This window comes from Populus nigra, chromosome 3 (assembly GCF_951802175.1).
Source record: "Populus nigra chromosome 3, ddPopNigr1.1, whole genome shotgun sequence".
Taxonomy (NCBI): domain Eukaryota; kingdom Viridiplantae; phylum Streptophyta; class Magnoliopsida; order Malpighiales; family Salicaceae; genus Populus; species Populus nigra.
The window spans coordinates 17,153,195-17,175,792 of record NC_084854.1 but is presented as its reverse complement, the minus strand read 5'-3'; the positions used below and the strand labels follow the sequence as shown (position 1 = coordinate 17,175,792).

General features: G+C 31.6%; 2 protein-coding genes across 5 annotated transcripts; one reads left to right on the top strand and one right to left on the bottom strand.

Moving 5' to 3' along the window:
* The first annotated feature begins 10,772 nt into the window (after window positions 1-10,772).
* LOC133689030 (transcription factor RAX2-like) lies at window positions 10,773-12,859 on the top strand. Its single transcript, XM_062108735.1, has 3 exons — window positions 10,773-11,208; window positions 11,411-11,540; window positions 11,870-12,859. Exons 1-3 carry the CDS (start codon window positions 11,073-11,075, stop codon window positions 12,588-12,590), a joined length of 987 nt encoding a protein of 328 aa, XP_061964719.1. The 5' UTR covers window positions 10,773-11,072; the 3' UTR covers window positions 12,591-12,859.
* A 3,485-nt stretch (window positions 12,860-16,344) lies between these two features.
* Window positions 16,345-19,901, bottom strand: LOC133688668 (E3 ubiquitin-protein ligase RSL1-like). Of its 4 annotated transcripts, none has more exons than XM_062108240.1 (3): window positions 19,742-19,901; window positions 17,968-18,668; window positions 16,345-16,862 (listed from the first exon to the last, which is right to left on the bottom strand). In XM_062108240.1, exons 2-3 carry the CDS (start codon window positions 18,575-18,577, stop codon window positions 16,402-16,404), a joined length of 1,071 nt encoding a protein of 356 aa, XP_061964224.1. In that variant the 5' UTR covers window positions 18,578-18,668; window positions 19,742-19,901; the 3' UTR covers window positions 16,345-16,401. The 4 variants fall into 4 exon arrangements, with proteins under 4 accessions (XP_061964224.1, XP_061964223.1, XP_061964225.1 ...); XM_062108239.1 differs by having other exon boundaries at window positions 17,968-18,665; XM_062108241.1 differs by having other exon boundaries at window positions 17,968-18,703; window positions 19,742-19,900.
* Window positions 19,902-22,598: the final 2,697 nt, after the last annotated feature.

Here is a 22,598-nt window from a genome sequence, read left to right as displayed (position 1 = left end):
TATTTTTTAAAGTATTTTTTATTTTAAAATGTATTAAAATAATATATTTTTTATTTTTAAAACATTATTTCTGATATCAGCACACTAAAACAATAAAAAATTATAAAAAAATAATTTTAAATAAAAAAATCCATACTCACCCCACCTCCGTTTGAAACGCAATCGAGACTTGTCCGTATACAAAGAAGACTTTCAGCTCAAGAGCTACCACCCAGGTACAAGTTATATAATGGTATTAATCACGTTCATACCATGTATCCTTCTAGATCACTGAATAGCTAAAATCGAATAATTAATTACTGATGATACTTTAAGCATCTAATGTCAACCGAATTACGAATTTGACACACATTCCATCGACACCAGATTAAATTAATGCAAGTGGCCAAGAATTATGACTTGTTCACATAGTTCTTCAAGTGGAGAATCTCAACCAGATTGAACCTAACTCGCCTACTTTAACAAGAGAAACTCTCATTCTGTTTGCGGGTCAATTGCTCTTTATCTAGTACTGGCCCAATATATTCGTTAATTTATGCTATACTTGTATACAATGTCGTTAAAGAGAAACACCTTGTCTCTGTTCACATGGTCCGATCATCTGTAAAAAAGATGCCTTATTACATTATTGATACTTTAATTAGCTACATGCTAATTCTTTATACAAAGAAAAATAATAATCAAGCACTGCTTGCCTAGTATATATATGAGAAATCACAGGCGCGTTCAAGCTGTGGGAACAAACTATGTATGCTTCCACACATATTATTCTTTCTGACAGCATATATGTTGTATATCTTGGTGTTAAATGAGCTGCGGCCAGGTTAATGAAGACCCTGTTCAGTATGGTTTTAGTTTTTCATTTTCAGATTTTTTTTAAAAAATAAGATAATTGATAATAGGTTTGGAAAATTGAAAAAAAAAGTTTTCAAATTTGGTCTTTTACACAATCAACACACATTTTAGGAGGCAAGAAATGCGCTTGGAGTTTGGAACTAGTTCAAGATGGTTAGGATTCGGATCGAGACCTAAACTGAATCTTTTAGGTTTGAACGGAGACCTAATCTAAATCATTGAATAACAGTTAAATTTGAGATGGCTTTAACTTCTTAAAATGAGAGGTACATGGCGAAAGATGAAGTAAAAGGGCGAATTATCTGAAATCACATAATTATTGAAATTTAAACTTGTAATCGCTTGATATTAAAGCTCTAATAACATGTATAAAAAATATATACCTATAAAAAAGAAGAAGGATGAAATACAAGTTAAGCGTATAACTTTTAAAAAGACAGAGCAAGAGAAAGATCCGTGTTTCAAATATAAAGGGGATCTAAGAGTGAAATATTTAATTTGAAGGGCCATCATTACAATAAGCAAGCCATGATAACCTTCGTCTTTGCAGTGATAGCCAATCGAATCCGTCGTGATATTAAAATACTAATAATAACGAAGGCTAATTAATCGACTGTGTATTGATCATGGACTATGAGACCCTATCTCTGAAAGCAAAAACTAAGCATGAGGAAAATATGTATGTTATTAAACTCCTAGACAAAGGTCAAAACCTCCCATGTGTAGGGTTGGGGTCCCCAACTAGGGGGGAGAAGGATAAGGACAGCGAAGCACCCAGCATATTTTCAATGATACATGCATGCATACATATATGGTTGGAAAGAGAGAGAGAGAGAGAGTGACATAATTAAAATATTAATTTATAACATATGATTGATAGAGCTATATGTATGCCTACATTGGTCTTTTCCACTCTAAAATTAAATAATCAGCTTTATTAATTAAAAGTCTCTAAATAAGAAAATATGTGAATCATCAGCGTATCCATGAAAATTAGAAATGACAAGCATTGTTATCTGGTTTGAATAGCGTGTATGTATGTATGTATGTATTAAATAATATTAAAATATTTTAAAAATAGTCATACTATAAAAGGCAAAGAAAACAATTCAAGAGTTATAAATAGCTTTGTTCATTAAGAATGCCATAACACTGTAAAAATATCATTATCAGTGTAAAAAATATTTATCTGAGTGGTTTGCAATCATGTAAATAGACAATGTAAAATCAAAGTGAAAAATGAGTCTTAATTTGACGTATTGGTATTGAAGATTAAGTCATTCATATCAAGCTAGATACCCCCAAACAATGCTATAAAATAATATGTGACTGGTCTTTTTATAAAACTTATTTTTATTTTTATTTTTATTATTAATATAGATATTCGGGATAGCTTGCATGTATCTCAATTAATTTTATAAATACTAAAGTTAACAATCATATAAACTTTTAATAATTTTAAAAAAATTTATCTTTTGATAGTGAAGGCCATTGAGTAATCAGCTGATCTAAAGTTTATGGTATACACCAATGCACTCCCTTACCATGATAAGAATCTTGTACACATTCTCCATGTTTCTTGAAGTGAATCAACAAGGTTCTCAACGTCTCTAAATTTATATGGCAAAAAAGGCAAGAAAACAATTCCCTGGATAATAATTCTCATTGGGAATTATTATCCTTCAAGGCCAAGTCAAACAATCAAGAATCAATCCAGAAAGACACTTTTTCTCCATTACCCTCCGTGTATCTCAAACTTTGCGTAAATGCATTGGATGCAGTATTGCCTGCAAATCCATCCTTGGCACTTCATACGGGATCTTGAGAAGTATTCATCTCTGTATCTGAGATGAAAGGTGACAGATCAATATATATATAACTATCAAACATGTGATTGCCGGTGGTCTCCCTTCTAGTTTTCTGAGCCTATGCAGGAAGAACTGGCCCGGAAAATTACTTATTAGTACATTTGTTGATACCTCGGCTACATGATCATGGATACCATGTAATATTAATTGAGTCTTACATTAAATATCTTGATTAACTTGACCAGAAGCAAGCCAATCAAAGCACGTTTCTGCAAAATAATCATCACATGCGTGTGTGTGAAAAGAGCAGATGATTTTTTATATATATATAACTTGGGATTATCGAGTTAGTTTACGCACAATACAATTAATTCTCAAATTTATTAAATATTCTATAAATTTAGTAGGCAAATAACACACTGGGGTGATAGGTATACATAAAAAAAGATCGATGCAGAAGAAGGAACAAATCTCTTTTCTCATTAGGCCACTACCTCCAGTGCAGGGGATGGTTTTTACAAGACCTGGTGGTAGTTTTGTTAGTACGAAGGAGTCAAATTTTCAGGTAATGGTCGCGCATGGATATGATGGAACTATAAATACGACCTCTATTTGTACCGCAACTTTCATCGTAAGGCAAAATCAGCAGCAAACAACTGGGTTAAATAAATAAATAAATAAAAAGCATTGAGGCTTGTAGCCCAGTGATATAAGCAAAGTTTTCATGTCTCTGTTATTTGGGTTCGAGTCTTAGCGTGCATGTCTGTCATCTCCACGGTATCTTACCTGTCTATTGGGCTTGCAGGGTGTTCAGTTGATCCGGGAATTAGTTGTTGTGCGCGTAAACTGGCCCGAACACTCCAGGCTACCAAAAATAAATAAATAAATAAATAAAACAAATTAAACGTGTGTGTATGAAGTAAAAAGTTTTTTTGAAATATTGATGAGATAACGATATTACCCGGAATAAATTTGTTAAATTTGTGATTTGAATTATACATCTAACTAGATTTAATAATATTATTTTTTAAAAAATTATTTTTATTTAATTATATAATAATAAAAATATATACTATCATGAAAGTAATTGGAAAAAAAAATTAAAATTATAATGAGCAGTATAAAAAAAGTTATATTATAAAAAGATTGTTATATTTTTATTCGGAAAAAAAAGTATTACATTGAATAGCATTTAATAAAATAATATATAATAAAATCTTAGTTAATTAACATATTTATAACATTTTCAGTTAATTAATTTAAAAAAACCTCAAAAACACTTACCAATCCCAAAATTATTTACAAAAATAAAAATTAACCAAATAAAAAAAATCTAAACTGACCTCAATTTATTTTTTATGTCATGTTTATAGTTAAAATTCATCTTTATTAAACTCATGTTATCAAATGAAAGCCATTAACATAAAACCTTTTTTTTATGATTGAATTTTGGATAAATATTAATTTTCTCTCTCCTCCTATGCTTTTTGATGACTTTCTTTCTCTTATCTCAATCTTATAAATTGAAAAACAAAAAAAACAATAATTTTTTAGACCCAAATAAAAATTTAAAAAATTATAAGATTAGTAATGTGTTTTTTTGTATTTTACATTGTGACCCTCTCACTTTTAATTTTAGCTATCTTCTATAATTTAGAATTTTATCTCATGAAATTAGACAACAAAAATATTTAATTAAAAAATAAATAAAGTCGGAGGACACCAATTTTTTAAAAAAATTAAAGAGGATAACAAAAATTGAAAAAAGAGGTGTTTCACTATTCTCTCGCACTCTCTAAATACAACTTATTCTTATGAGGTTGTTAAATACTTGGGAATATAGGATTGTTACTAGTTTTCTTTCTGTGCTTGGATAAAAAAAATTAAACATAAAAAATTAATATTTAAATTATAAAAAAATCTCACAACATTCTCATTAAACTTCATACAACGATTTAAATTTTAAAACTCTAAACACAGTTCTTTATTTAGTTTTGATTTTAAATTAAATTATGTAAAAATTATTTTGAAGTCACAGTGAATAGTAAATTATATCTATATATATCCATAGTGAATTTGCTTTCCCTATAATTTATTTTTTTATTAAAAGAGAATGGAATCTTTTGAAACTCATGAATATTTAATAAAAGAGGCTTTGGTAAACCTGAAGCTAGTGAGAAGATTTATTTTCATTTTTTTTTTATCTAATTATCCTCAACTTGTCTTTTTGAAGTTTAAATAAGATTGTCAATATGAAAAAAAAGAACAAAAAAAAAACACTCAGGTTAAGCATAAAAATAAAATAGCAAATAAAAGATACAGAGATAATATATCAGTGTGAAAAGCATATTTTTTAAGAACTAAGTCAGATTTTACACCATGATGCCATAAGAAAAAATTCAAAGCTAATTTTTTTTCAACTATGTGGTAATTAAAATAAATATTCTCAAGAGTTTTAATGATTTGAATCTTGAAGGAGAAAATATATTTCTTTAGTATAGTTCCTCATTCTTTATTTATGGATTGTTTTTAGTTTTGAAGAAAAATATTGTTTTTTTTATATATATTAACAACATCCTTTCTTTAATAAAAAAACAAAAACAAAGATAACTACAATAAATATTCATAGGAATCTCAATAGTTTAATTATTGAGGGGAAATTTTTTATTTCCTGAGGCAAAACTCTCATTTCCATATTGATTTTCTCAACACACACACACACATATACCAAAAACATAATTTTCAACTATTTTGACTTGAAAATACCTCAAACATATCATAAAATTTTTAATAACTCTATTTTCAACTTTAAAACACTATATAATTACTCTAAAATAAAAAATCAAACTAATCTAAAACACCTTTAAGGATTCTGACTTTTTTTGCATGGTTCAAAGACAAAATCACTTCCATTAAATTCTTTTATCCAAGAAAAATCAAGTAACACCAAGATCCTTTTTATTTTTGTAGCTGGAATGTGGCTGGCCAAATGTTTTCTCTATCCTTTTTTATTAGCAATTTTCTTTCTCTTCTTTCATAATCCAAGGAAAAAAATGTGATAAAAATCAAAATTAAAGACAAAAACCTAAATACCTAAAACTATAGAGACCAAATAATATAAAAGTATGAAATTTCAGGGATCAAAATGAATTTTCACGCACAAAAATGCATTGCTTCTACTATTTTATTTACAAGATATTTTGTGTCATGGTGAACAGTACAAAACACCTGGGATTTATCCCAATTCTTTTTAATTTAAATTTTCTGAAGACTAAACATTTTCAAAGTTTTTGGTGCCATGACATCCTTTGTCCAATACCCAGTTCCATTCTGTCCACGCTTTAATGAATCGGTGGACATGGATTTTTGATATTATATTAAAAGATTATTCAAATTAAAACTTTAAATGTTAAGGCAAAGTCTAAAAGATAGTTTTATATACATAGCAATATTGGTCAATCCTTAATTTACCCAATTTTTATTTGCAATGTGCCATGGTGCTCCCTGTTTTTTAAAGACTTTCTCCAGTACTAAGATCTCCCGACACTTTACATGATATGCGACCAATGTCTGTCTGTCTCGTTAACTTGGGGTCTTCCAAATGATATTATTAATTATTGTTTGTGCAAGATGACTAATTATCGTTTGAATAATTAATGAGAATATATTAAAACAATCTAATCAAAGTTGTGAAATTTCGTTTACTTTTTCCATTATAGTCGATCTTTAACTTATACATGATTTTAAAATATGAAGCTTACACAAACAAGTATAGCCTAACAATAATTAATCATAGATATATGTCAAGTATCTCATTATTCATTAATTACCATTAAGAAAAGCTAAAAGTTTAGCGCTAGCTCTTTATAATATTATTTATTTTTTTAGTTTCATCCTTTTAAGTTATTTTTTTTGTATTTTTCGTTGATACATTCTATTATTTAATTTCATTTCCTTGAGTTGTGAAGGTTTTGATAAGATTTTAAAGTTTGATTGTGGGTCAATTTAATTAGTTTTGGTTTTAATTTGTAACATTAAGACACAATTAATAAAAAATGACCAAACTAAAAGGAAACACAAGAGTGACCTCTCTCAAATTCACATGGAAAAATTTTCTTTAGTCTGTATATTTATCATGGCTTTGTTTTAAGTACCTTTAGTTTTGGAATTTTAGTTTTTGATATAAAACTTTATTCTATTTATATTTTAGTCCCTGAGTTTAAGAGAGAAAAGAGAAAGTTATCGAAAAATAGAAAAAAAGAGAGAAAATTGTTGGATGGTCATATTCCAAAAAAAAATCATTCTTAGTGTCAATAAGTATTTATTTTTTATCTTTCATCAAACTGTAAGAAATAGATCATGGATATAAAAGATTTTTTTGATTTAATTGTGTTTTTTGGATTAATTTAGGGGCGTTTTAAGTTGATAAATTGATTTATTAAGATTTTAAGGATGTTTATTAAGTGTTATTTGGTGAAAATAGGTTAAAATATCCAAAAAATTCAAGCTTGATTTTTCAACCATCTCTCGTGTGGTCAAAAATTTTATAAGCAAACAACACATTGTCTATTTAAAAAAAAAAAAACGACTAAATGTGTCGTCCGTTCCTTGAACCAAGTCAAGAAAAAGGTCACGCACTTGTGTTTTTTTAAATGGGCTAGGTGTCTAGCCTCTCTTTTGCATTTGCTTTTTTTTCCCTTCAATTTAAATTAAAATTCATTAAAAATATGTTTGGTTTTTTTTAAATATTGTTCAATTTTTACTTTATTTCAAAATAAGATTATAAATTCTTTTATAATATTAGAAAACGATATTTTATACGACCCTTTATCTATTTTTTATTTTATTTTATTTGATCACTTTATTGTGCTTGTGCATTTTTTATTATCGTGTTATTAAATAAAAATTTGATTTCAAAATAGAGTTATTAAACTCAATCGGGTCTATAATCCATATAGTAGGTTTAATAAGTTAATTTGAGTTGACTAAAGTCAATTCAAAATATTGTCATCTTAAAATTAAAAAAATGTTAAAATAGCAGTGTATCGACAATTGTTTTAGTCAATTCAGGTTCTCATCGAGTTGATTGGGTGATGTTTGGACCCACAATGTCGAATGGTCACATCAAGCTAGCTCCAATATAGTATGATTTAAGATTCGGACTAGACAAAGGTGCTAAGTCAAATTAATAAGTAGAGGAGAAATTATGTTAGAAAATCATTTTATTTCAATTAAATTTTAATTATTATTTTTCCTAAAAATAATATTTACATGTAATAAATAAGAAAATTTGCATAGCTCCATATAGCACAAGATCATGTTTTTTTATCTATATTTATCTCTTAACTTTTCAATTTAGTTTTTGGTTATCGTTAATAGTTGATGAGAATGTGAAATGTTATATTTTTTTCCTGTAATGTTTAGTATTTTATACCTATTTGATGCCTAAATGCATTTATTATTTTTATATTTCGATTTAAGATGCAAATGTAAGTGTTAAAGGAAAAACAAAGTTAATTGGATGATTCTAGACAGTTTCAACACAACTTTGTAATCTAGGTATAACTCTCTTATACGAACCCTAAGAAATAACTCCACAACTTTCAAGTTTTGAGTTTTGAGAGATATTGACTGCATTGAGGTCGAAAGTAGACATAAAGTGCACTTGCACTACCAACATGCTAGAATATTCATCGGCATGCAAATTTAATATAATGTGATTTATTTTTGAAAGCTTCCAGATTTGATGCGTGAATTCTAGCTGAAAAAATTACTTTCTTTGTTATGTTAGGATTCTATTTTATTATTTAATAATTTCATTAAATATTCAGATTTGGTGGTTATTATTAGAGGATAATATTAAGAGTATTTTTAGGAGATTTTGTAGACTTTTAAAGAGGGGAAAAACATGTAAAAGAAAATGAGATATCATATCAGACCTTTCTTTTCTCTTTTCTCTCTTTCCTTTTCTCTATTTTCTTTTTTTCCTTTAAGTTCTCATGATGATACCGTGTAACTAAATTTTTATTTGGTCAAAGGAAATAGAAGCTTCGGAATCAATAAAACTATGAGATCTAATTTGTTTTGTTTTCATTGTTCTATTTATGCTTTAAGTAATGAATATTCTTCGGTGTCTATTTTTATAACTTTTTTTAATTACTAGGAGACCGACTAGTTTTTTATTTGTTGCAATGTACTACTAGGTTAGATATCAAATCTGTAATTATTTGATCACTCTAATTTGTTAAGCAACTAAGGTTAATGATTTGTTGCGTTACAAATTAGTAAATCTTAGAAAGAATATTCGACTAAATTAAATACAACTGCTTGTGTTGTTTAGCTTCATCAATCTCTTTAATTTTTAAAACTGCTACGAGATTAAATTTTTAGCTCTTGTCTTGAGTTGTTTAGTAGTTAGGATTAATTAGATTGCTTGTTTTCTAATTGACTACAACTAAGGAGATATGAAAATAGTTCAAGTGGTGAATATTAAAAGTATGAATTGATATTATTATTATTATTATTGAAATTCAAAATTTATTAAATCAGAGGTTTTTTCTCGAAATTGGCATGTTTGGGATTGTAGTAGCGGTGGCGGTTCAAAGTGTTTTTCGCTTAGAAATGCATTAAAATAAAGTTTTTTTTTTTAGAAATTATTTTTGACATCAACACATCAAAACGATTTGAAAACAAAAAAAAAAATTAGAAATCCTAATTTCTTTATCTACAATTTAGGGTTATAACTTTTAAAGCTTGAGAAGTCCTAGCTTTTTTTATTGTTATATGCTGCATCAATTGGTATGAAAATAAATTGGCTTTTAATAGATAAATATGTTGGTAGCATCTACTCACCCTATTATATAAGAGTGGAGACCATCTAAGACACAGAGATCATGATGAGGAGAATGAAGTCCTTAAAGAATTTACTTAAGGAAGATCAAACCCTAGATCTATTCCTGCAAACTTATATAGGCATTATGTTTGTATGGAGAGTGATGTTTATGATTTGGCAAATAAGCAATTGGATTATTATTACTTGCTTTAAATTCAACGTTATCAAATAGAAAAGAGACAAAATGTAGAGGAGATGCAACTTGGGCTGGTAAATGTTTGAGTTGACGGTTGAAAAAAAAGTAAGAAAATATTTCATTCCTGATTCACACATATCCAATGTTTTAAATTCAGTGGCCAAAATTGTTAATGGTAAATTAATTGCTCTGGCTATAAAGTTTATTCCTAAAAAAGCACAAGATAAAACAATTATCACCATCCTTGAAGGAATTGCCACATGAAGAACCAAAGATGGTAGATGTTTCAATATCATTAGAAGAAATCATTGAAAGAAACTAAAGACTTAATAATGTCAAAAGAAGTCGACAACAAAAATCAATGATTTCTGGAGGTTGAGAAAAACCAAAGGAATAACTTGAAACACAAACATGCTAAAAACTAGGACATGAAGTGGAGGTGAAATCTAAGGGGCAAACTAAAGTTGGTGAATAGGATGGGATTAAACCAATTTATGAAAAGGAAGAGAAATTGTTAAAATCACTCGGGAGGTTGAGCTGGTTGATGTTAAAGAGGGCAAAGGAAAACATTTTCTTCATGAAGTCACAGGAAAGGTTGGTGGAGGATGAAAAGAAAGAGGTTGAACAGACTAATTTAGTTGAATTATTACTAAAAAGAAGTTTAGTTTGTGAATAGGTTAGCTATAATATAATATTTGAAGTATCTACTTTTTTTAGAATGAAAAATTTCAATTATTGATTGTAAACTTGATAGAAAAAAATTTACTATTCTAAAAAGCACAATAGCAATAGATGCATATTCTTTTTCTACGCTTAAATATTTTTTGGTCGGACCGGCTTCACACAAGCCAGTACTAACTAGATGGTCATAAAATTACATGCATGTTTGTTATTTTATACGTATTAACATACGTACATAGGTATGTACCAAATGACAACTAGAAGTATTTAATTCTAGTACCTTGCCCGATGACTTGGCCTATAATTTGGAAAACTCTAGGCCGTCATTTTCACTAGTTATATTACTGTCATTTCCCTCTATTGCTTGAGCAGACTTTGGATTCTTAAAGTGTGATTGAAGTTGGAAGGGAGACCAAGTAAGGGTAGACATGGAAGAACCCTATTGCTGATTTGTTTATGATGGAAAGTTCTCTTGGCTAATCAACAAATAGAGAGTTAAAAACTGAAGATTGAAAACAAGGCTGTCCTTTGACTTGTGCTATCTCTCAACTAATGTCATCAATCCCTCCCTTACTTAAGAGTGCTCAGAAAACCAAGTCTGTCAAAGGAAGTTGGAGCCCTTCCCCACATCCATCAAAGCCTCTTTAAATTGATACCACTTCTTGTTCTCACAGAAGAAAGGTCAGAAGGAAAGAGAAAGATGGGAAGGGCTCCTTGTTGTGACAAGGCTAATATGAAGAAAGGGCCTTGGTCGCCTGAAGAAGATGCAAAGCTGAAGGAGTACTTGGAAAAACAAGGGACTGGAGGGAATTGGATTGCTCTCCCACAAAAGGCTGGTAAGCAAGCATTTAAACACTTTTGCCTGTTCCTTTTAGTAGCAAGTGGAATTTGAGTTGTTGGCCTGTAAGATTATTTTAATGGAAATGACAACCACTCCATGAAAAGTGATCTTAAGGTTTCAGTGCTCTTCCTTTTCTGCCGGTTCCAATTATGTTTTTTTTTTTAAGATCTTGAATCTGTCTGGGATTTGTGTTTCAGGTCTTAAAAGATGTGGGAAAAGCTGCAGATTAAGATGGCTAAACTATCTCAGGCCCAACATTAAACATGGAGAGTTCTCTGATGATGAAGACAGGATAATCTGCAGCCTCTATGCCAACATTGGAAGCCGGTGCTCTCTCAGCTCTCTTTTTCTTTAATTTCACTCCACAACCAGCTGTTTCTTTCAAATATTTTGTCATGTAGAGCAACTCTTTTTCTTATTTTAAGGCATGGAGAAGAACAACATTTATGAGTGTATTTTCAATTCTTGCAAAAAAGTGAAACCTCAAGAGAAAGATCTGCATGCTCAAGCATAATCCAAATACGGATAATTATATGAAATGTATATATGCTTGCATGCCAAGTTTACATTTCTAATTAAGAGTGCCGAGTTACTCTTTGAAGATCAGAATATCACTTTCATTTCTTCTTACAAAACTTGTTGCCGTCAAAATGCAGGTGGTCAATAATAGCAGCTCAGTTGCCAGGCAGGACGGATAATGACATAAAAAACTACTGGAACACCAAGCTCAAGAAGAAACTAATGGGTGTGATGAATCCTATTGCTCAGAGAAAACCTCAGCAAGCTGCTCTTTTTTCATCTCTCCTTCAAGCTACATCATTACCGTCTTCACCATCCACTCTCCTGACATCATCATCATCATCATCATCATTCACATGCAGCAACAACAGTTATTACAGTAACCTAACTAGGTCTTTCACTGATCCAATCTCATTTTCATCAAGTCCTATGAGCACTAGCTCTTTCGCTACTGCTTCTATGCTACACCCCCAAGAAACCTTTGTGGGGCCTATGCAAAATGATCAAGTTAAAGATAGTCTTATAATGTTTGGAGGTGAAGCCAGTTGCAGCTCGTCTGATGGGAGTTGCAACAATCAGATGAGCCATGTCAAAGAGGAGTATGAACATAGTGGTGGTACAAATAACAACAATGAACAGATGGGGTTACAAAATTATCTCTACAATGGGGTTGAAGATGACCAAAAATTGATGGTTTCAAGTGGGGCTGCTGCTCATGGTGTACTTAATGGGTGGATTGAGAAGCAAAATGGGTTATGGCCGGGAGATAACCCACTAGACTATGGTCTAGAGGAGATTAAGCAACTTATTAGCACTAGCAGCTGCAATAGCTTTTTGTTTGATGAAAACAAGACATGAGAAAAAGTCATGTACTACTGATGCTGACTGCGAGTAAAATCACAAGATTTGAAGGTAAGGAAGGGATGGGTTCAAAGATTCAGGTTTCAGGCTCAGTTTGTGGGGGATGTGGATTTGGTGCACCTTTTTTGACAGTACATGCTAAAAAGTTTCCTTTGTGCATTTCTTTTTGGGAAATGATGTTTTCTCTCTGTGTTAGTACTGCAACATTTCAGCAATAAATGTCATGGAAACTAGAGAAGCCATGAGTATCCTCGTTTAAGAACAAAGGTTGAAGACCAGACATCAAAGTTGCTTAGTTCTTGTTAATTTATTTTTATTTCAAAACATCTCCCACATGCAGATTAAATATGCAGTCATTTTTTTAAGGATTTAATTTTCATTAAAAAAAAAATCGAATCTTGTCAAGAAGGTACATGAAGCAGGGGTATATATATACACATACACAAACAAGATTTTAAAATGACTTCGATGCTAATCCTTATCCCAGTCTTCTTAAACAAGTGTGTTAAGAAACGAACTCAACATTACTATATCATGCAACGCAGGCATGAAGCCAAAATAGACATCACATAGGCCTCTTCCTAGCTAATATCAGTCATATCGATTTCTTTTATCATGGGCGGTGACCAATTCTACAGAGCCATTTGTATCACATGTACATAAAAATTTAAAAAACTTATTTTTTTTATTTAAAATTAATATTTCTTGATGTTTTCAAATCGTTTTGATGTGTTGATGTTAAAAATATTATTTCAATGTATTTTCAAGTAAAAAATATTTTAAAAAATAACTATTATCACAATACCAAACAAGTTTCGGATATCACGGTGGACAAATCATATTTCAGTTCTTATACATGATTGATATAAGATAGGAAGCGAGCCTGAATTATTGATAACACTTTGATTAGGACTTATGCGGGTATGAAGTAGAAAAGGTTTTGAGTATAAAATGAATTAAAGATAAACAAACTCAACTTGGAGAAGTAGAGATTAAAAAAAGTAAACAATCGAGGTCATCCGTAATGCAAGTGATAGAGAATCCTCATAGGGAAGCAGTCCAAAGGGCTCCAAAAATGTATGATATCAGGATCACGATACCTTTTGGGATTTGCTTAGTGGTTTAAGACAAAGTGGTTCTATTTTTTAATGGTTTTCCAAGAAGAAAAGCAGAAAGCCAACGTTGAAAGATGGAGGCATTGACCTCTTCACCATTTTTGTTTTCCCTTCTCTTGTGTAAGAGATCGGACTAATGGAGTTCTCCAGCTGTGGGCTTTGTTTAAATTCGAAATCAATTTGTCTTTGAGGCTACAGGGAAGGATTTTCTAGTGATGTCTTTTTCTAGTGGAGTTTAAAAGGTCAAAAGGTGTGGCACCTACTGAACCACCAGATCTTAAGCCATTTTAGGACAACAGCTTCTCGGCACACACTTCTTCAGGTGGCGCATGTGTGAATCAACAGCACCAAGTTTTTTTTTTTTTTTCCATGGAACAATAACAAGTTACTGGTAGACTTTTGTGGCCTGTATGATGTAAATTTGTCTGATACAAGGCAAGGCAGAACACAGCCTACATTGAACTAGCTATACATGTATTTTCATCCTTATGCAGGTGATGTTTTCTAATCTTTAATCATTTCAATCCAATACAGTGCTCGTTTTGAGATATGCCCATATCTCATGTACAAGGATCATGAAGAGTTTGACTTCAAAATTTTTATAAAGATAGATTGAACCGCAAAAACAAAACTACGGAACAATATTGGAGGGAACCCTAGCTAGTGTGGGGACTGCCTGCACTGTCCATGGCTCCATGCTGGACTGTATATGAATGTCGCTCATTTAAAGGGTGAAGATTGTGATGCACTATACTTCATATTTACAGCTGTAGGACTAGAAGTTGTTCAGTTGCACATCAAGCCCTAATTCCCCAGGCTTGGGGGAACTGGCCGAGCCATCTAGGGTTTGATCCTGAACTATGATTATGGTATGATAGGGACGTCGCGTATTTTAAAGGGAAAATTGTGAGGCCACGTATCCCACATTAATGGGTTAAGAGAGATTAAATTAGATAAAAGAAATAGGTAGTGGAATTAAAGAATTTCAGTGTGGAAACTATCTACATCATCTAGGGTTTGATCATGAGCTGTAATTATGGTGCGATGAGATATTGCACATTTAAATAGGGGAAGATTGTAATGCCCATATCCCATTTAGATGGGTTACGAGAAATATAATTTAGATTAAAAAAAATGGCCAATGAACCTATATGTAACAAGAAATTCCTTTTAGACGGTGAGAATTGTTATTAAAAGAGTTAGGGCAAGAGATTACATATAGAGAAAGGGTAAAATTGTTATTAAAAGAAAAAAGTAGGGTTAATTTTTTCTGGAAAAAAAATGCTAGCTGGAAAAATTAGGGGAAATCGCCCTCTCAAGCCCCAGTGAAAATGGAAAATTTTGCAACTTCTAGGGTTTATCTTGGAAAACTAAAAGAAACTCTTTTTATTTTTCCCATTTGTTACTCAACAAAACATTCCTTTTCCGCACCTAGGCTTGTGTCCTAGTAACAGAAGCAAGGTTCCTTCTAGTTCGAGTCTTAGCGTACACGCTTGTTATTTTTGTGGTGTTTTATTTGCTTATTAGACTTGTAGGGTATTTAGTGAATTTGAAGATTAGTTGTGATGCGCGTAAACTGGCCCGGATATCCCGGGTTACCAAAAAAATAAACATTCTTCTTCCATGTTTCTTTGTCTGTTTTTCTTGGAAAAATAGATTAATACTCGTTTTCGAGCTCCAGTCCTGTTACTCGCCCAAATAAAAAGCCTTGAACCATACTTGGACTGAGATCATGTTTGGTTATTTGGTGTTATTTTTTTTTAATTATTATTATTAACGTGAGTGTCCGAGCCAGCTTAGATGTACCTCGACTAATCACACGGTCCCTGAAATTAACAACCATGTAAGCCTCCAGTAACTATTATCATATTAGCAACTACAAAACTCGAACCAAAACCATAAAAAAAAACAAACTCTTTAGTCTCAAATAACATCATATCTTTTATCATTGACCACCTACTAAATGGTTTCTTTTGGTGTTATTCTTATTTTGATTTCTCGTGGAAATCCTAATGCCGTGTTTGGTAGGTATTCATTTCTCAATCACAATGCCAAAGTTGTCGATTTGGAATGTCATGTCATTTTGCTTCATCTCCAAAAGAAAGATAAATAGGGTTCAAAATGAAAACTAACCTACCTTATTTTTATAGCTCTTCCGTCAATGAAACAAGCAATAATTTTATACTGCAACTAATAAAAAGAAAAAGAAATATGCAGAGAAAGGCACACATAGTGTTGTGCACAGTATATTATATACTGATATGAACATAGGTTAAGGATTGCTTGCTGGAATTATAGTAATTACAGGGATACAACAAACAGGATTGAATTATCTAAATAAGGAAAGAAATATGTGCAGCTGATACTGTATCTGGGATTTTTATTCTCTATCACCCTCCTGCAAGCTGGTCAGCGCTGGTGAAGCCTCGATCAGACTGGACCGAAGCTTCAAAAACTTCGGGGTTGGAAGACCCTTAGTTAAAAGATCAGCTAACTAATCTGTCCAGCAACTGGTGATGAATGGGATACAGGATTGTAATTTATTACTTTCCAGCACTAAACGAAACACGAAGCAACTACCTTGTATAGCCTGGGAATTCACAAATGAAACAGGGAGTGAAATAAACCACTTAAAATGGACAAATTTTGTTTCTTCATAGAATAGAATCATACAATATCGAAATGTTTGACTTTCAATCATTTTCCCAGCATTTGAGCACAAGTGCAAGAAAATAAAATACCAAGACCATGAACTTTCTTTCTGAAAGTGAAGAAGCTATCTGGAGTTTCGTTCTTCTTCTTCTTCCAAGGAAAAAGACGTTCAAGGACGGAACAAAACTAACCCAAGTTATACAACCCAACCATTGAACAAACCAGTTTATTACGTTTATGTACGAGAATAACATTATTTGCAACCCCTTCTTTTTGACCTCTTTTTTTTCTTGTGGCATTTCAACATGCCACCAGGATACATGGCCTGTGCAGCTGAGTCTACCTTCTGTGGCGTGAATGTATTTCAAAATATAAGAAGTAGCATAAAGCTGATAACACCACAAAAACGAATAGATTACAAAGAACAGCTCCACAGCGCCTGTGCCCACAAGGGCCGAAATGGAATGGTCCTCCACATTGATGGCAAAACCTAACCCCGCATCTGCATTAATAATCAAAACGAATCAGAATTATACATATTGTTAAATTGAAAGATTACATTGACATACAATCTGCCTATGCATAGCTAGTTCTTTAAACTCGTTTTGAATGGAAGAAACCTTCAACCCCATATTTTGAATTCGGCTATACTTGAGAGAAGGACTAGACAGAACTTTGAGACTCAAGTGTACAAGTTCTCAAATATGTGTGCTAACATTCAACATAAATCCAGTTTAACCGTATTAACCTATCAAATCATTAGTTTTTTTTATATATATAAAGAACTTATATGTTTTCAGCTATTATAACTACATCTTCTGATGAGCTTTAAATGATATAATGTTGCTTTGTATTACTTTAGGGGGAATAGCCCAGCATATTCTTATATAATGGAGTCAGTGTCCAACCCGTTCTGGTATCCTTAATTGAGCCAATTGTGTCCCTGCAAAATAAGTGAGTTTCTAAATGTTTCTCCAACATCACTTTCTTCCAGCTAAGCTCTAAAATGTTTCAGTCACGTGATGAGCACATAAACAATATTATATAAAAAATGACCCTGAGATAAAAGGGAGAATTAGCCCAACTTGGCCTTGTATTTTAGAGGCAGTCTCCAATCTGCCTTTAAAAGCTTAATTGCCTCAGTTTGAAAATAACACTATATTCAAAGACAAATTGAGAGCAATTAAATTTTTAAGGACATATTGGAAACTAGGCCTAAAATGTAAAGACAAGTTAAGGTAATTCTCCTTTTTACCTCAACGTCATTTTCGATATAATACTAGTCATATCCATATAACGTGACTAATGCTTGTGCTTTAGCCGGAAGATGTCATTGGAAGAATAGATTGGAAACACACTTATTTGGCAGCGAAACAATTAGCTCAATTAAGTATATAAGGACATATTGAACATTGACTATATTATATAAAGATAGGCTACGTCATTTGCCCATTATTTTATCATGTATATATATATATGGTATGGGAAAAAGTGTTGGATAATCCAAACTATAATAATCTCCTGTCACATATAATTTGTTGGTTAAAGAAAGAAAAATCTAAATCACAAATGCTATGCAGTTAGGGAGGGAGGGAGAGCGTACTTGCATTTCATATCTCTGCAACCACTAACTCGCTCAACGGAGTGACCACAATTATAACATCTAGTCCACTTTTTCTCTTCAATCAGTTCACCAACCAGAATGTCATTCCTATCTCTTAGATGTCTGCTCTCATTGCACTGGTATCCTGCATGCCATGGAATCTTGCATAGGAAACAGAAGCTTTTCTTGCAGTTAGGACATTTTATTTTCGTTAGCTTATCCCTACACTCATTCAAAACCAACACTGAGCAATCTTGGTATGGGCAATAGCAGCTTTCAGACCCTAAAACAGTAGAATCACATAGATGATCACACCATTTCTCAAATATTGTTTTTGAGATGATGCACTTGCATGAGAGAGGGTCTAATAATTGTTTGCAGTTCAGTCCAGGGCATTCAATGACGCCAGTGGTTTCTTCGACTTTTACTTCGATATATTTGGCTACGCAGTCCAAACAGAAAGGATGTTTACACAGGCTACCATTCTTGAATTTCCTGATTGCTAACATAGGTTCGATGCAAATTTCACATGTAAAGTTTGAATCTTCTTCTTGTTGTAGCTGTCCTGGTTCTTCTACTTCTGTTTCCTGGGATTTTTGCGCTGTGTTTCCCATTATATTTTCTGCCTTTTGCTTTTCTTGTGAACCTCAGAGTAGTATCCTGGGGCTTGCTCCTCCTCCTTTCAACTTTGAATCCGATTTCCTACTTGAAGGCAATATAACACTTTTTCAGCTTCAACACTGAGATGAAAATTCATATCACTAAGTCTAATCAAATTACAAGTTTACATTCAAATGAAACAAAAAAGAAAAGAAATCAACTTTGTACTTTGCTTCAATCCCTGGTTATCATGAGGCAGTTGAAGTAACATAACCCTATCAAATAAAGCGAATCCAAGCAGACGAAAAGAAAGAAAATTAATTGGCTAGCAGAGAAGTATGATCTAAGTTGTCATGGGATTCAAGTGCAATGCCTTAATATATATATTTTTTTAATCCAACAGTCAGATTGTGTTGAAGTACCGTTTAGCCCCCCAAGTCCTACATCGAACCATGGTTGGTAGTCCATGGTGTGAAATTTCCATCACTACATCTACATTTTGTATGCTAACAAAAATGGGCTTTACTGACGTTCCGAATTACAATTGTTCCATATCTTTGTACCAATAACCAAGCAGAAATACAAAACAAAAGGAGTTAAAATCACAGTACATAAAAATTCGATCTACATCAACCGGTGAGTGAATATTTCAGAAATTTAAGCAATTAAACAGAATTAAAAAAAAAAAAAAAGCAACGGCTGATTTTCTTTTCTGGGATTCACAAAGGCAATTCCTTTCACTTTCCAACTAAAACAGAACACAAAATGAAATAAACCACCGATTTAAATTGAACAAAATTTTTAGTCTCATAGCTCACTGAAATGTTTCCCTTCCCGTCGTTTTCCAATCAAAAAAGTAAAGTAACACTGGAAAAAATTTGAGATTTTTGTCTCAGTTTGACAGAAAAAGAAAGTACCCAATTCATCAATTCGAGAAGTAAATTACCTGAACTTGAAAGGGGAAAAAAATACCAATTCAGCAAACACTATATTAACAATACATGCACAGCGACAGAAATTGAAATTCACTTAAAGAAAGCCAAAAAATGGAAAAACTCCTTAAATTCAAAAAATTATATCTAAATGAAGCATTTCTGGCTCTGCTCTCTCTTTAAGCAACAGGATTTCAAGAAACAGATCGCTCACTACATTCAAGACGGAGAGAGATAGGTACTTACAGAGAAAATTCTGATTTTTGTTTCCTTCGTTTTCCAGGAACCAAATAGGAATTAAGATATGTGCTGTATATGGAGAAAGAGTGGGAGCTGGAGATAGAGTGGAACTCTAACAGTGGTGTGACTTGTGAGCGCCGCTTCTTTATAATGATTTTTTATTTGGGTGTTATGGTAAGATATGAATTAATAATAACCTAGTTCCGATAGATTAAATAAAATTAATTAGTTAGTCCTTGCAGTCTGTCTTATATATATTTATAACAATCCCCGTATAACAAAAGGCACACCCTCCCAATTCATTGTAGAATAGAGCAATACATTTTATTTTATTTTTTAATATTTTTATCATTAAACCTTTTTTTTATTAATTGCATCTTTTGTGATAAAATTAATGACCAATTTCTTGTAATTTAATATAGAAAAGCATAATTAAAAAAAATGAGAATCAAAGTATATAGCACGGTGAAACTGTGGCTAATCTCAAATTTGTATGAAAAGATTTTTTTTGTCCCTTTATTTTTTTTCATAGTCTTTTTTTTTTTTTAATTTTAGTTTTGTTCCAAGATTTTATTTTCCTTCTTTTATAGTCTTTAGGTTTAAGAGGAAAAGAGAAAGTCATCAAAATTAGGTTTAAGAGAAAAAGAGAAAGTCATCAAAAAACTATAAAAAAAAGAGAGTTGTCGGTTAACTATATTTTCACCACGAAAAAAGATTGTTTTGGTATCAATGAGTTACGAAATGAGTTTCAATGAAGTGTTTTTTTTCCTTTCATCTTGCCAAAACAAAATTGATCACGGTTGAGAGATAATTTTTTTTCAATTTGATTTTGTATTTTAAGACAATTTTAAAAGTTTTTTGAGTTGATACAATAGTTTTATAGCATCATAAAGATGTTTATTAGGTGTTTCTATGATAAAATAGTTTAAAAAATAAATTTTTGAGCTAAAAAAATCATGACCTAATTTTCTGACAACTTGACCAAACATAAAAGACTAGGTAGTAAGATTGTCTTTTCTTGCCAAAAAATTCTTTTGAACGCAAACTCGAGAATTTTTTAAACAAATTTGAGTTTTCTAATTTAAAGCCAATCTACTAACCTGTTTAGATAATATTTTTTTGTTCACTAATAAACCAACTAGTTAAATTTATATTTCTATAATCAATTCAATTAGCTGATTTAATCGAGATAACTTCAAAAGGATAAGAGTTTTTGTTGATAGACGGTCCCGATCTCCAGTGCAATCAGTTCGAGTGTATAGTAAAAGACTTGGCACTCTTACTGTTTCTTTTTTAAAAAAAAAATTAGATTAGATGGTGTAAATAATGGAAATAGGAAGAGATTTGAGTCCATATCTTTAATTACAGGAAAGACATTTTCAACTACTATGGCACATCAATAGACGGATTTGGACACAAGCAGTCCAGAAAAGTTAAGATCATTTGACAAATGACCCTCCCTCCTTTCACAATCTCAAACAATAGCAAGTAATCCGACGTCGCTCTCGTGCCCGCTAACCCGGCGGTTAAACACCGCAACCCACGCCAATGCTGCTCCGTATAGCATGGCGGTAGATCCATTGCGCCGAAGGTGAGGATCTAATTTGCTGTCGCTGTCTTTCACTCTAGTTAGAAATGGTCTTACTCGAAAATAATGTGCTGTTTACTCTTGTTTTTTCTAAAGATTTTTTCACAAGTTGTTGCTTTCACCGGCGGAAGCACCCCTTCTTTTTTAAATGAAATCCCTATCTTTGATAAAATAAATAAAAATTACATTGAGGTCCTTTTTAACTCTTCTTATTCTTGAAAAACATTCAGGATCAAAATGATTTTTAAAATTATATAACATATTGCTTCCTCACAAAAAAAATAATCAATAAAATAGTTAAAATTATAAGTTTGCCACAAGTTTAAAAAAACTCTAGCAATAGCAACCCCTTTCTCTTCTACCTTGGTGGCTAGGAGTGATTATTTTCAGTTCAATTTGGTTTTTATAAAAAAATTAACCAAACTAAAATTTTTTTTAAAAAAACAAAACTGGTTCAAACCTACCGGTTTCAGTTCGATTTGATTTTTAAGACAAAAACCGGTTTTTTCAATTTGGCTTGGTTTTTTCTGGTTTGACTTGGTTTTTTTCTGGTTTTTTTGGTTTGGGTTTGGTTCGATTTGGTTTTTTTGATTTTAGACTTATAAAACAAAACTGAACCAACTGGTTTTTTAAAAATTTTAATCAGTTTTTTTTCATGGTTCAGTTTTTTTAATTTTTTTCTTTTTATTTTCTTGATTTTTTAGTTTTTTTTTGCTTACCCCTGTTAGTGGCCACCTTTTCTCTTTGTACTGCCGTCGCGGGGCAAAGATGCACGAGCCTTGTCCATCCTTTATACAGAGCAGCTATGAATAGTTTCTATAATTTCAATCAATGTGTACAAGCAATAACATAAATTCTGCTGATACCAACAATTATTTTCCTTTCGAATCAATTTACACAATTCCTGGATTTTTTTCGTCGCCCCCATTTTAATGGGTTTTGTTGATAAATTAAAATAGGATAATTAGGGCAATCAAGGGGAATTTTGAAGATACAATATTAATTGTCCATCGAGCTATACGTTGACTGCACTCTTTTCATCCTCATCCTCATCCTCTACACAACAACCAAATCCATTCAAAATTTCAAAACCCTAAAAAACATAATTTATAATATTAAAAAAAAAGAGTTGGAGAGAGATGAGGTGATTATTGGTGCTTTTTGAGATCCATCAATTTTTTATAAATTGTGTTCGTGAAACCTCTTTTAATTCCATGATGGATTATCTATTATTTGTTCGAGTTTTTGTATAAAAAATATAATTATTTTTTATTT

Bases quoted from the DNA above. Each gene is read 5' to 3' on its own strand.
- LOC133689030 (XM_062108735.1), top strand. From the start codon at position 11,073: ATGGGAAGGGCTCCTTGTTGTGACAAGGCTAATATGAAGAAAGGGCCT. The intron at 11,209-11,410 runs GTAAGCAAGCAT...TTTGTGTTTCAG, and splicing joins TGCTCTCCCACAAAAGGCTG to GTCTTAAAAGATGTGGGAAA. The intron at 11,541-11,869 runs GTGCTCTCTCAG...GTCAAAATGCAG, and splicing joins TATGCCAACATTGGAAGCCG to GTGGTCAATAATAGCAGCTC.
- LOC133688668 (XM_062108240.1), bottom strand. From the start codon at position 18,577: ATGGGAAACACAGCGCAAAAATCCCAGGAAACAGAAGTAGAAGAACCA. The intron at 16,863-17,967 runs GCAAGTACGCTC...TTATTAATGCAG, and splicing joins TGGTTGCAGAGATATGAAAT to ATGCGGGGTTAGGTTTTGCC.